This window comes from Castor canadensis, chromosome 13, assembly GCF_047511655.1.
Source record: "Castor canadensis chromosome 13, mCasCan1.hap1v2, whole genome shotgun sequence".
In the NCBI taxonomy this organism is placed as follows: domain Eukaryota; kingdom Metazoa; phylum Chordata; class Mammalia; order Rodentia; family Castoridae; genus Castor; species Castor canadensis.
The window spans coordinates 37767914-37780405 of NC_133398.1; the positions used below are offsets into that span (position 1 = coordinate 37767914).

The 12492-nt window shown below is 48.1% G+C and overlaps 1 protein-coding gene across 2 annotated transcripts in view; it reads left to right on the plus strand.

Moving 5' to 3' along the window:
- Positions 1 to 12492, plus strand: part of Tln1 (talin 1) — a 32892-nt gene that overhangs the window by 3418 nt on the left and 16982 nt on the right. Inside the window, exons 2-21 of one of the 2 annotated variants that reach the window (XM_074051474.1) lie at positions 2624 to 2786; positions 3016 to 3113; positions 3477 to 3606; positions 3698 to 3850; positions 4106 to 4248; positions 4364 to 4491; positions 5228 to 5288; positions 5909 to 6013; positions 6355 to 6510; positions 7504 to 7605; positions 7754 to 7830; positions 8064 to 8244; positions 8436 to 8549; positions 8662 to 8770; positions 8972 to 9180; positions 9331 to 9429; positions 9806 to 9856; positions 10370 to 10537; positions 11067 to 11361; positions 11963 to 12129. In XM_074051474.1, coding sequence (XP_073907575.1) covers positions 2657 to 2786; positions 3016 to 3113; positions 3477 to 3606; positions 3698 to 3850; positions 4106 to 4248; positions 4364 to 4491; positions 5228 to 5288; positions 5909 to 6013; positions 6355 to 6510; positions 7504 to 7605; positions 7754 to 7830; positions 8064 to 8244; positions 8436 to 8549; positions 8662 to 8770; positions 8972 to 9180; positions 9331 to 9429; positions 9806 to 9856; positions 10370 to 10537; positions 11067 to 11361; positions 11963 to 12129 — 2676 coding nt within the window. In that variant the 5' untranslated portion in view covers positions 2624 to 2656. The remainder of the gene's footprint in view (positions 1 to 2623; positions 2787 to 3015; positions 3114 to 3476; positions 3607 to 3697; positions 3851 to 4105; positions 4249 to 4363; positions 4492 to 5227; positions 5289 to 5908; positions 6014 to 6354; positions 6511 to 7503; positions 7606 to 7753; positions 7831 to 8063; positions 8245 to 8435; positions 8550 to 8661; positions 8771 to 8971; positions 9181 to 9330; positions 9430 to 9805; positions 9857 to 10369; positions 10538 to 11066; positions 11362 to 11962; positions 12130 to 12492) is intronic. The other variant, XM_020174647.2, reaches the window with a different exon arrangement.

Here is a 12492-nt window from a genome sequence, read left to right on the forward strand (position 1 = left end):
GAATGCTGGCTGGGAGAATGTGTGCATAATGGGAGAAGAGAAGTTGGGGGCTGGGGCATTAGAGCCTGGTGTGCTTGTGGTGAAATTTTATTTGGGGGGAAGTTGTGCATGTGGGATGGGTCTCTGCAAGATCCATTTGTGTAGGAACTGTGAGGTTTAGATAAGCTGCATGTAGGTAGCCTTGTGGGAAAGAGCTCTGTGCACAAACTGGGATTCATAGGGGAGAATGAGTATGCATGGGTAGATGTGGAGGCACTGTGTTGGAGGAAGTCAAGTCCAGCCCTTCAGCTATCCAGTCCAGCCCTAAATGAGCCTCCAGCAGCCCGAAGCCGGATATGTCAGTCTTACCCACAAACCCTCCCCCAACTCCCCGCGGTTGCGGACTCAGAGGCCAAATTTGGTAACTGACTGAGTGTTATTCCCCCAACCCTCTTACATGCTGACTGTCTTGAGCTTTCTCTCTCTCTTTGTCCCTCTCTATAACTCCCAATCTTCCTGCAGTTCCCTTTGTGGGTATCTGTGCTGACTGTATTCTCCATATACCCCCAAATTCTTTAGCCCCAATACACTTACATTCCATTCCTTGCTGGGATTTGACCTCCTGTCCTCCATTTACACAACCCCCTCCCTCCAATTGCCCAACTCCTCTGGAATGCATCTCAGGAATGTATCGAGGGAGGAGGAGTTCCCTGGGAGGGGGACACGGAGGGAGTGTTGCTGCTGTTCCATAAAACATGATGGAAAGGGGAGCCAAGTTCTCAGGCCAGGGCAGGAACCAGATAGCTTCTACTAATACTTCCAGGGACTTGTTCTTTGCTACCACTTCAGACCAATTCCCTCCCCCACAATGACTATGTGGATGGCCACACAGGACCAGCCTGGGAGTTAGGGTAGCCATGACTCAACTCCCTTATCGGGGTCTCACCAGAAGCTTTTGAGGAAGAAGTGGGTGTCCATATGTCCGGAGGAAATGGGGGGAGACGTGGAATTTTAGCTTAGGGTGAAGGGTCCTCTCAGTCCTGCTCTAACTCCTTGGACTCCTGCTTCTCTGTCCCTCCAGCTCTCACTCCTGTGGTCAGCAACCCACAGCCAGGTCTGTCCCGCTATTGGGAGAAGTGCTCCAGAAATGGGGATGGGGCAGAGAGCTGGAACTGGGTGGACTGGGAGGGTCCTCTCTTATTTGGGACTAGAGATAGAGATAAAGATAAAGATTCTCTTTTGAGAATCTAGACTATTTGTAAGGTCAGAAATGGCCTACTAGTCACTGATCCAGATCTTTTCCCATCTGCCTCCTGTTTCTACCTAGACTTTCAACTCTTCACCATATCTCTCCTGACCTCTTCACCCTCCACCCCTTCCCATTTTCCTGGTTCTCAAATGCCTTTGGTATCCTGACACCCTGCTTCTGCTGCCCAACCTTACCCCCAGTCCTAGTTCCCCCATCTTGGGCTAGCAGTTTTGTCAAGAGGGAAGGGGGAGCCTGGGTTTGCTCATTCTCTTAATTAAAAGGCACCCAGTCCCCTTACCACACTGGGTCATATCATCAGCTGCTGGTCAGACTTGTCCTCTTGAGGTCTGTGCACCACCTGCTGTCCACAGTGGCTCCTCCAGCCTGCTAAGAGGTATCAGAAGGGTGAAAGAAGGTGAGGTAAGACACATATGCTGAGCTGCACTGAAGACATTGTCAGGGAAGGTAGCTGAGATGGAGGGCAATCTGAGAAGGACTTGGTGCACAGGAGAGAGTGTAGGAGCATTCAGAAAGGCCTTAGTGTCAACTTGGTTACTTGGAAGGAATAAGGACTGAGTTAAAAGGATTGGGCTCTTTATTTCACCTGCCTTGAGACTTGCTCTTCTTCCAGGATCTGATTTCTCTTCTGCAAAATTGAGAGTTGACTAGATCATTTCCTGCGATCTCTTTGGATAGAGAATTGTACTTCCAACTTGACTGCTGGGAAACCAGATGATGGGGCTCAGCTCCTGGGGGAGGCACCCACCTCTTGAGTTGGAGAAAAGCTGGGGCAGGAATGGGTGTGTATGGCTGGAACAGCCAATATTTGGTCTTTCTGCCAGGCTAGCTAGAAGCTGTTTGCAGGCTTCAGGAGCCCTTGGGAATTATCTCATATAACGTCTTCATTTTGCAGAGAAGGAAGCTAAAGCTATGAGAGGGAAGGTCACATGATGAGTCAGAGCAGAGCTCTGAAAATCCCAGACAGGGAAAAGCCAGCAGGACACAGTGGGAGACAGAGAGAAAAATGGTGGCTCAGAAAAAGATGAAAACAAGGCAGGGGCAAGGCTAGAAAAAGTAGTGAGCATGGACAAGGGGCAAGAGAAACACTTGGAAGAAAGGATGTGTAGGCAGGGCAGTATCCTCAGGTGACACTGGATTTTAGACCTGCACTTGTACCCTGTAAACCAGCCTTTCCCTGGGATGTCCTAAATCGTCAGGACTGGTCCATTTGATAAAAATAATCCTTCAGCCTTTGAAATTATTAAATAAGACAAAACAACATTATTGCTCTGTTTTGGTGAGTCCCTTCCAAAAATCTCCTCTCTGGGACTCCACTCTGGGAGCCTCATCTCTTCCAATGAGAGTATATTCTAATGTCCTAATGCCATGGACTAGGTACAGCCAGGCTGGAGAGCAGAAGCTGCCACCATGGTTGCACTTTCGCTGAAGATCAGCATTGGGAATGTGGTGAAGACAATGCAGTTTGAGCCATCTACGATGGTGTATGACGCCTGCCGCATCATTCGTGAGCGTATCCCAGAGGCCTTGGCTGGCCCTCGTAAGTCTGACTACCTAGGTGGCTGGGACAGTAGTCTGTCATCCTTTCTCATTTCCAGGCTCTTGGCCCTGAGGGATGACCCCATTGTACCCTAAGGTTTATGTACCAAATTTCCCTTCTTCCTCTTTAGGCCCAAGGTCATGGAAGAAATATTAAGGGGCAGTGGTGTAATCATTCAGCCACAGTGGTCTTCATGGTCTAGTCTAAGGTGATCCATTTTCTCTTTTAGCCAGCGACTTTGGGCTATTTCTGTCAGATGATGACCCCAAAAAGGGTATATGGCTGGAGGCTGGGAAAGCTTTGGATTACTACATGCTCCGAAATGGGGTAAGTATCACTTCATCAAAGACCACCAACATCCTCTTTATTATCCCTGTCTTACCTCCTGTTTACAGCATGCACATCTTTTGTCTCTGATTCTCCCTCATGTTGCTTGTCTGTTTGTTTTTGTTTTTTAGAACCCAGGGTAAGCTAGGCAAGTTTACACATGGTTGGCAAGCACTGTGCTGTTGAACTACACCACTAGTACTCCCATGTTGCTTTCTTTTACAAGCAGTCATAATACCCTGCTTGAATGAACAACCATAGTCTTCCTTTCAGTAATCCACTTTCCTCCCCTTTGGTTTTATAATAAGGAAGCCATGCCCCTAGCTTAAAGTAGGTGCTGACCTCCTTTTCCTGCCCCAACAGGATACCATGGAGTACAGGAAGAAACAGAGACCCCTGAAGATCCGAATGCTAGATGGAACTGTGAAGACTATCATGGTGGATGATTCTAAGACTGTCACTGACATGCTTATGACCATCTGTGCCCGCATTGGTAAGGGATCTTGGTAGGGCTGAGGCTCCAACTCTGCTAAAAGATTTGGATGTGATACCCTGGAAGCTACCAAATCATCTCTCTCCTCCAGGAATCACAAACCATGATGAATATTCGCTGGTTCGAGAGCTGATGGAAGAGAAAAAGGATGAAGGAACAGGGACCTTACGAAAGGACAAGACACTGCTACGAGATGAGAAGAAGATGGAGAAATTAAAGCAGAAATTGCACACAGATGATGAGTGTAAGCAGAACTAGAAAAAAGAGGGCATTGGAAATGGGAGGGGGCAGGCATCTATTCCTTAGATTCCTTGCTCTGCACCTGCTTATAAAAGGCACTGTTTTGACATACTGGAGGTGCATTAGTAATAAAACCAAGTTCTATCTTCATGGAACCTACATTTTAACAAGAAAAGACAGGAAATGAATAAAAATCCAGACAGAAGACAGCCAAAGGGGCCATGGTGGGCTGGCACTGAGGGGACTTTCTGTATCCCAGTGAACTGGCTGGACCATGGCCGGACACTGAGGGAACAGGGAGTGGAGGAGCATGAGACACTGCTGCTGCGGAGAAAATTCTTCTACTCAGACCAGAATGTGGACTCCCGGGACCCTGTACAGCTGAACCTTCTTTATGTACAGGTATGGAGAGGACTTGGCTAAGGTGAGGCAAGTCGGGGGAGAAGGGACTAGCGGAAGCACAGTAGGGGGTATCCTTGTGCACACACGACATTTGTTCCTCCCCTGTGCTCTCTAGGCACGAGATGACATCCTGAATGGTTCCCACCCTGTCTCCTTTGACAAAGCCTGTGAATTTGCTGGTTTCCAATGCCAGATCCAGTTTGGGCCCCACAATGAGCAGAAGCACAAGGCTGGCTTCCTCGAGTGAGTGACCCACATCCCTGTTATAGCCTGAAGTTCCTATTGTGGCCTGTTTGCATCCCAGGTTTTCTCACCCTGTTTCCTTTTCCAAGGTCCCAGAGCTTGAGACACACAGGTCATCATGCTTTTAGCAGCTGTCATCCTTTGTCTTTTCACTGATCCCATTGGAGTATGAATGTAGTCCAATATCTATGTCCTTGCCCACTTCCCCTATAATTTTTTTTCTTAGATTCTCTAAAGAATTTTATTTTATTTACTTATTTATTTTTTGGTGGTACTATGGTTTGAATTCAGGGCCTCACATTTGCTAGACAAGTGCTCTGTGAGGATAATTTTCCTCACAGGAAACATTAAGTTTAAGTCTCCCAAGTCTCATCCATTAGTATGTCTTGGAATACGTAGAGTCGGTGTGGCTTTCTCAGTTTCCTAAGTTCATGGATATCCTTTTAGGGAGCTTTTCATCCTCTTTTCTCCTTGAAATGGTGCTCTAGAACCTCTTTTCCTCAGGAACTGAACCTCCAGTTTAAGTTCCCTCAGTCCCTTTCCCCACAGAGAGAGACAGGTCACATTCAAGGGCTCCTACTAAGTCACCTCTATTTTGGAAGACATTGCAGAGCTGGTTCCCTCAGGGGCCTTCTCCCCAGAGATGACACTGTCCAGACATTTCCTCATACCCCTATCATGGCTCACATGTCCCCTGATGCTGTCACTACATGCTGACCTCCCTTTTCTGGTGTAGCCTGAAGGACTTCCTGCCCAAGGAGTATGTGAAGCAGAAGGGAGAGCGTAAGATCTTCCAGGTGAATGGGGTTAGGGGAAAGTGTCTGGGATGACCTGGGAGCTTTGCTGCTTGATCCTACTGGCTAAGTGGACTCTTCGCCTACTTCCTGTCTATGCTCACCTGCTTCCACCCTCTAAGCTGTTCTCCCACCTATCCTAAGCCAAGAAAGCAGAAGACTTGGGCATTGGTCTCAGCTCCATCACTGCTTTTGCCATGGAATTTAGTTCAATATTTTCCTTACCTGTAATGTGGGATAACAGTGTCTGACCTGCATAAGATTGATAGGAGTACAGATGGGATAGTATACCTGAAATTACTGTAAAAGTATAATCTTTGTTGAAATGTAAGGCGTTATCCCCACTCTTTTAATACTTGGCCCAAAAGGCTTGCTCTTTGACGTTGGACTTCTAACTCCCTATTCACTTCTCCACAATGGCTGCAAGTTCCTTAACCATATCCCTGAGTCATTGCTTCTGCATATCCCTGGCCAACCCCCAACCGGTCTCCTTCTCATCTTTTGCACTTCTGAACCTTTCTATGTCCCCATAATACTCTCATTACAGTTAACATCCCATCTTGAATCCTTAGCTTTGATGTTATCCCTACAGTTCACTAACTTTCCCCATTTCATACTCAAAGGCACACAAGAATTGTGGGCAAATGAGTGAGATTGAGGCCAAGGTACGCTATGTGAAGCTAGCCCGTTCCCTCAAGACTTATGGCGTCTCCTTCTTCTTGGTCAAGGTGGGTTCTGGGTTCTTTTCACTGCCCTCTGTATTTCTTATTCTTGCCTTTTCCTGTCTCTCTGAAAGTCTCTGACTCTGTCATCAATAATGTACTCCATCCCAATAGTCCTTGGTGTGACCTCGTGAAAACCTTCCTATGTCAGTCTCACACCACCACTTCCTTCCCTGTCCAGCTTTTCCCTTGTCCCTAATTGAACCTTGTCCTGGGCCTGCTTATGGACACCCTAGTTTAGCCTTCCAGGCTACCTCATCAACCCTTTTTTATCTAGAGCTGATTTGACCATTCACCTCTCATGCAGTCTCTGACCTATAATGCCAGTACCAACCTCTGCCTCACAGGAAAAGATGAAAGGGAAGAACAAGCTAGTACCCAGGCTACTGGGCATCACTAAGGAATGTGTAATGCGTGTGGACGAGAAGACCAAGGAGGTGATCCAGGAGTGGAGCCTCACCAACATCAAACGATGGGCTGCCTCTCCCAAGAGTTTCACCCTGGTGGGTCCAGAGGTTCCAATGAGAAAGGGCTTTGGGATTATCTGAGAAGGGGAAGCTACAAAGCTCTTTCCCCCTCCCTTGGGGCAGGTGCACTGAGCATGATTCCAGAAAAGAGGAGAACTTTGGAACTGTTACAGGAAAGTAGAGTTAGAGTAGATGGAGAAACTCCCTCCTGGAGAGTGAGTAATGCTTAAATGAAACAGGTGATGGACATACCTGTTGAGAGTTGGGGATAGCTCAGTGGTAGAGCACTTGTCTACCATATGTGAAGCCCTGGGTTTGATTTCCAACACTGCAAGAATTTTTAAAAAGAAAAAGTCAACAGAGCAAGCTGAGATCACAGGAATTCTTGAGGTGTGGAGGGAAAAAAGGTAATAGGAAGAAAAAGAAAAGTAGGCATCCCTTGTTTGTTTGTTTTTTGTTATTCGTGTTTATTTATTATTTTTTTGGCAGTACTGTGGTTTAAACTTAAGGCTTTATGTTTGTTAGGCAAGGGCTCTACTGCTTGAGCCATGCCTCCAGCTTAAGCCTCCCTTCTTTTAGTAGCAACTATTTGCAGTCAGTTTTTCCTCTGACTTTATGTTTTTGAGATTATGAATTGAAAATTTATATCCTGGCAAAGTGCTCCAACAATGGAAATAGGAATTATAGTAAATACTGGTTCTCGATTTTGGATACTGTTGCCAAAATTTAAGTATGGTCATTTAATAACAAATGTTTATGTTCCTCTCAAGTTTATCATCAAGGAGAGAATAAAAGACTGTATTTGAAACTGTGTAGCAGAAAGGCCAGTCCTCAGAAATAAAATAAATTCCCTCTAAGGAAGAAAATAAAGAAATAGGTGGTTTAATAAAGGAAGGTGGGCTTCTTCTTAGAGGGCTGTTGGCACGGGAAGGAGCCCTAATCAGCTCAGCCTTGAACCTTCCCTCCTCCCCATTTCCATCCTGGGTAGATTCTAGCTTTCTCACTGGAGTCCTTATGTTGTCACCCTAGGACTTTGGAGATTACCAGGATGGCTACTACTCAGTACAGACAACTGAGGGGGAGCAGATTGCCCAGCTCATTGCCGGCTACATTGATATCATCCTTAAGAAGGTAAACATTGCTACTCAGCCTTTGCCTCCTCTCCTGACCCTTCCCCATGCCAGTCCTCTAGAAATGGGATCCAGGTTCTGGAAAATGGCTGACTGTGGAAAAAAATAGGCTGCCTTTCCCTTAACTGCCCCAACTTTTCTTCCTACAGAAAAAAAGCAAGGACCACTTTGGCCTGGAGGGAGATGAGGAGTCTACTATGCTGGAGGACTCGGTGTCTCCCAAAAAGTAGGAAGGGAGTTGGGCTGATCCCATCCTTCAGGAATAGGGAAGGCAAGCCTGGATTCCAAGAACTGCTTGTGGGGGTGGGGATCTTTAGGATGATTTCACTAGGGCCAAGTTTTAATGAGATCGCACAGATCTCCAGATCCCAGAACCGGGAGTGGTGATATATTGGGAGCAGGGTGGTAGGGTGGTGATGAGGAGTCCTCTGCATGTTCCATGATCCATCCTATCTCCAGGTCAACAGTTCTTCAGCAGCAGTATAACCGGGTGGGGAAAGTGGAACATGGCTCTGTGGCTCTGCCAGCCATCATGCGCTCTGGAGCCTCTGGTCCTGAGAATTTCCAGGTGGGCAGCATGCCACCTGCCCAGCAGCAGATTACCAGTGGCCAAATGCACCGAGGACACATGCCTCCTTTGGTAAGAGTGCCCCTACCTCCACCATGGTGCTCAGGCCCTTCTCTCTCCCTCCGCCAGGCCCCAACAGCAATTACCAGTCTTTTCCCATGTTCCTATTTATATTCCTCTCCCTAGCCTCTGGCTCTCTTTTGCCTTCTGTTTCCTCTAAATGTTCTGTTCCAATCCCTGTTACTCGTCATCTTATCTTATAGACTTCAGCCCAGCAGGCCCTCACCGGAACCATTAATTCTAGCATGCAAGCTGTGCAGGCTGCCCAGGCCACTCTGGATGACTTTGACACTCTGCCCCCTCTTGGCCAGGATGCTGTGAGTATGAGATGGAGGAAAGGCCAGTGGTCCTGAGGCTGGTATTCACAAGGGATAGAGTGGGGACTAACCAAACCAAAGTAAATCCTAAAGTTTTTCCTCCCTCTCTTAGGCCTCTAAGGCCTGGCGTAAGAACAAGATGGATGAATCAAAGCATGAGATCCACTCCCAGGTAGATGCTATCACAGCTGGTACTGCCTCCGTGGTGAACCTGACAGCAGGTAGTCTCCAGCCAACCTGGGGTGGGGGGAATGAGTGTGCACAAGCATGCTTGTGACTAGCTCTTTGTGTGACTGTGCCTTGACTCATTATGGAAAGTTTTTTGTATGTGCATTTCTCTTAGGACATGTGTGACTAACTGAGTGTGATGATACTCCTTCCTCAACACTGTCTCATGTTCTTCCTTCCCCTTCCGCCCTTAGGGGACCCTGCAGAGACAGACTATACTGCAGTGGGCTGTGCAGTCACCACAATCTCCTCCAACCTGACGGAGATGTCCCGTGGTGTGAAGCTGCTGGCTGCCTTGCTGGAGGATGAAGGTGGCAGTGGCCGGCCCTTGCTGCAGGCAGCAAAGGGACTTGCAGGGGCAGTGTCAGAACTGCTTCGCAGTGCACAACCCGCCAGTGCTGAGGTCAGGGGCTTTGGGGTTGAGATAAGGGTGGATAGTCAGGAGAAGGGACATTCCTAGTTGCAGGCTGAAGGTGTGGCCCTCAGACCTATGAGACCCATGGGCATGTGGGCAGAGAGTGGGCAGCTTCTGACAGGTGTTTACTCTCCACAGCCCCGTCAGAACCTGCTACAAGCAGCTGGGAACGTGGGCCAGGCCAGTGGGGAGCTGTTGCAGCAAATTGGGGAAAGTGACACTGACCCTCACTTCCAGGTTGGTGACTCACCCAACCCTAGAAATCCCACTTCTAAAGGAGGTAACTTTTGATCCTGATTCTAGCATCCAGGCCTTGTTTCTGTGAATTGACCCTCCAAACCAACTGAACCTCTTTTTCCAGGGATGACACTGGGAACTTCTGATCTCTTTATGGGGTTGAAAATTCAGAACCCCTAAATCTAAACTTAACCTACTAGTTCACTTTTGGCCCTCATTGATGAAGCCTTGTCTTCCCTGAACATAGCCCTTTCCCCAGCTTAAGGCTATCTTGAAACCCCCCATGCCACCCTGAGGATGATGTTCCTCCAGCTCTCCCCCTTCCCCACCATGCCATTTGCCTCAGCTGACTTTTTATCCTGAATTTCCCATGCAGATATGTGCACCCAGAGGGGCTGGGGCTCGATCTCCCCCCGATTCCCCTACGGTAATGGCCTCTGGCCTGGGCCTTCCCAGCTTGGTCCTCTCTGAGCCGCATACACTCGCTTCTGCACCTCTCCCCCAGTCTTCTGGGGGAGCAGAGCATGATGGGAGATGGGGAGGCCTGGAGCAGGCCAGGTTGGGGAATAGGGATTAGGTAGGACTTGCTCCCAAGACTCCAGGATGACTACTTAAAAACCAAGACCAAGAAGAAATGGAGAAAAGAAGCTCCTCATTCCATTGTGCCAGTACCACCTCTCCCTCCCCATCACTGTCCGAGTGTATCCGCCTCATGCATCTCTCCTTTTGGTGTAGGCTATATTTCTCTTGGTGGGGGATTGTTCCTTGGTGAGGGTCTGCCCTGCTTGGTGCTCAAAGCAGGGGTTTGGGGTAGGTTCTGGTTGCTTCTGCATACACTGATTGGACTCATTGGGAATAATGAAGTAGCTTTTGCCTCTTAAGAAGTGCCCATGGATCCCAAGCCTGATCTCTGGTCATGCTAACTGCTGTTTGCTCACAGGAGGTTCTAATGCAACTAGCCAAGGCAGTGGCAAGTGCTGCAGCTGCCCTGGTCCTCAAGGCTAAGAGTGTGGCCCAGCGTACAGAAGACTCAGGTCTTCAGACCCAAGTGATTGCTGCAGCCACACAGTGTGCCCTGTCCACCTCCCAACTGGTAGCCTGTACCAAGGTGAGCCCAGAGGCTGCTGTAGCCTGTGCCTACGACTGATACTGCCATACACACATAAGCCTCTCATTTTATCTCTTTGCTCTCAAGGCCTCATTATCCCAGTGACTGTTGTGAAAAACCACAAACACTCCACCTCACAACTTAAATCTGTTTTTTTTCTACACTGGGGTTTGAACTCCGGGCCTTGTACTTGCTAGGCAAGAGTTCTATCACTTGAGCGCATTTTTCTTTTTAAGTTACTTTTTAGGTAATTTTTTACACTTTTATGCTTGGGGCTGGCCTTAGGCCTGCCTCAGACTGCGATTCTCCTACCCGTCCCTCCCAGTAGTTGTGATTCCAGGTGTGCTCCACCATACTTGGCTTGTTTGTTGAGATGAGGGTCTTGCTAATTTTATGCCCAAGATAACCTCAAACCTCAGTTCTCCCAATCTCTACCTCTCAGGCAGCTGGAATTATAGATGTGAATCACCATGCCTGACCTACAGCTTCTGTCTCTTGCCTACATCTCTGATATTCAGTTTTCCCACAGGTCGTGGCACCTACAATCAGTTCACCTGTCTGCCAAGAGCAGTTGGTAGAGGCTGGACGACTAGTGGCCAAAGCCGTGGAGGGCTGTGTGTCTGCCTCCCAGGCAGCCACAGAAGATGGACAGCTGTTGCGAGGAGTAGGGGCAGCAGCTACAGCTGTCACCCAGGCCCTGAATGAGCTGCTGCAGCATGTGAAAGCCCATGCCACAGGGGCTGGGCCTGCTGGCCGTTATGACCAGGCCACTGACACCATCCTTACTGTCACTGAGAATATCTTCAGTTCCATGGGTGATGCTGGTAAGGACACCCACCTCTGGAAAGACAAAAACCCCTGTAAGATTTCCCAAGCAATTGGATGTTCCTTTCCACTCCACTCTTACGGACTCAGCACAATGTGGTTTTCCCAGCCAGGCAACCATAGGGCTCATTGTTTACTCTCTTGGAAACCTTCACTTTCCCATCTATAAAGCAGAAACGTGAGCCCTGCTCTAGCTTCCTTGGAACATTAAATGAGTATACCAAAGAATACAGAAAAATATGTGGAAAGTGGTATGATTAACAGCTAGCCTTAAAAGGAATTAAAAAAAAAAGGAAGAAAAAAAATGCTTCCCATTCCACCCTCTTTTCCCCAGTGTCTCTTCTTCCCAAGACTGCTGAAAATTCTGATTGGAGACTGTCCTCCCTCCCATAAGAACTCACTGGGAAATCTGTTCCTTTTCAAGATCCTAAACCCAGAGAGGGAAAATCTTCAGAGAAATCACTTAAGAACTTTCACCAGTTTCTTCACTGTCCCTAAAATTCCCATCTACCCCATCTGCTTGCCCTTCCCTTTGTCCCCATCCCTGATGTCCTCTCAGTGTCTCTGGCTTCCTCACCTGATTGTGTACTGTACTCTCAGGGGAGATGGTGCGACAGGCCCGCATCCTGGCCCAAGCCACCTCAGACCTGGTCAATGCTATCAAGGCTGATGCCGAAGGGGAGAGTGATCTGGAGAACTCTCGAAAGCTCCTGAGTGCTGCCAAGATCCTGGCTGATGCCACAGCCAAGATGGTAGAGGCTGCCAAGGTATAAAGCCTTCTGTGCAGACCCCTATACTGGGCCCTCTAGGGAAGTTAGAGAGGTCCAGATGGTCAGTCTCATTTGATGGGAGACCCAGGAAAGTGAGAAAATTCAAGAGAACAAATAAGGGAACACTCAGAAAACAAATGAGTTCCTGGCTGGTGGACTATGGCCCAGGCTTCTAGCCATTTTGACACCCAGATTACTTTTTGTGTCAAGCATCCATATCTTTTTTTCTTACTTTACATTCAAGATCTGCTATTCCTCCCTTTCCCTATGTTGCTGCCACCACCCATCTTGGAATTCTTCCCTTCCTAGTCTCCTCCTATGAAGACATAGGCCTTCAGTCCCAAGGGTCTGTACTCTAGC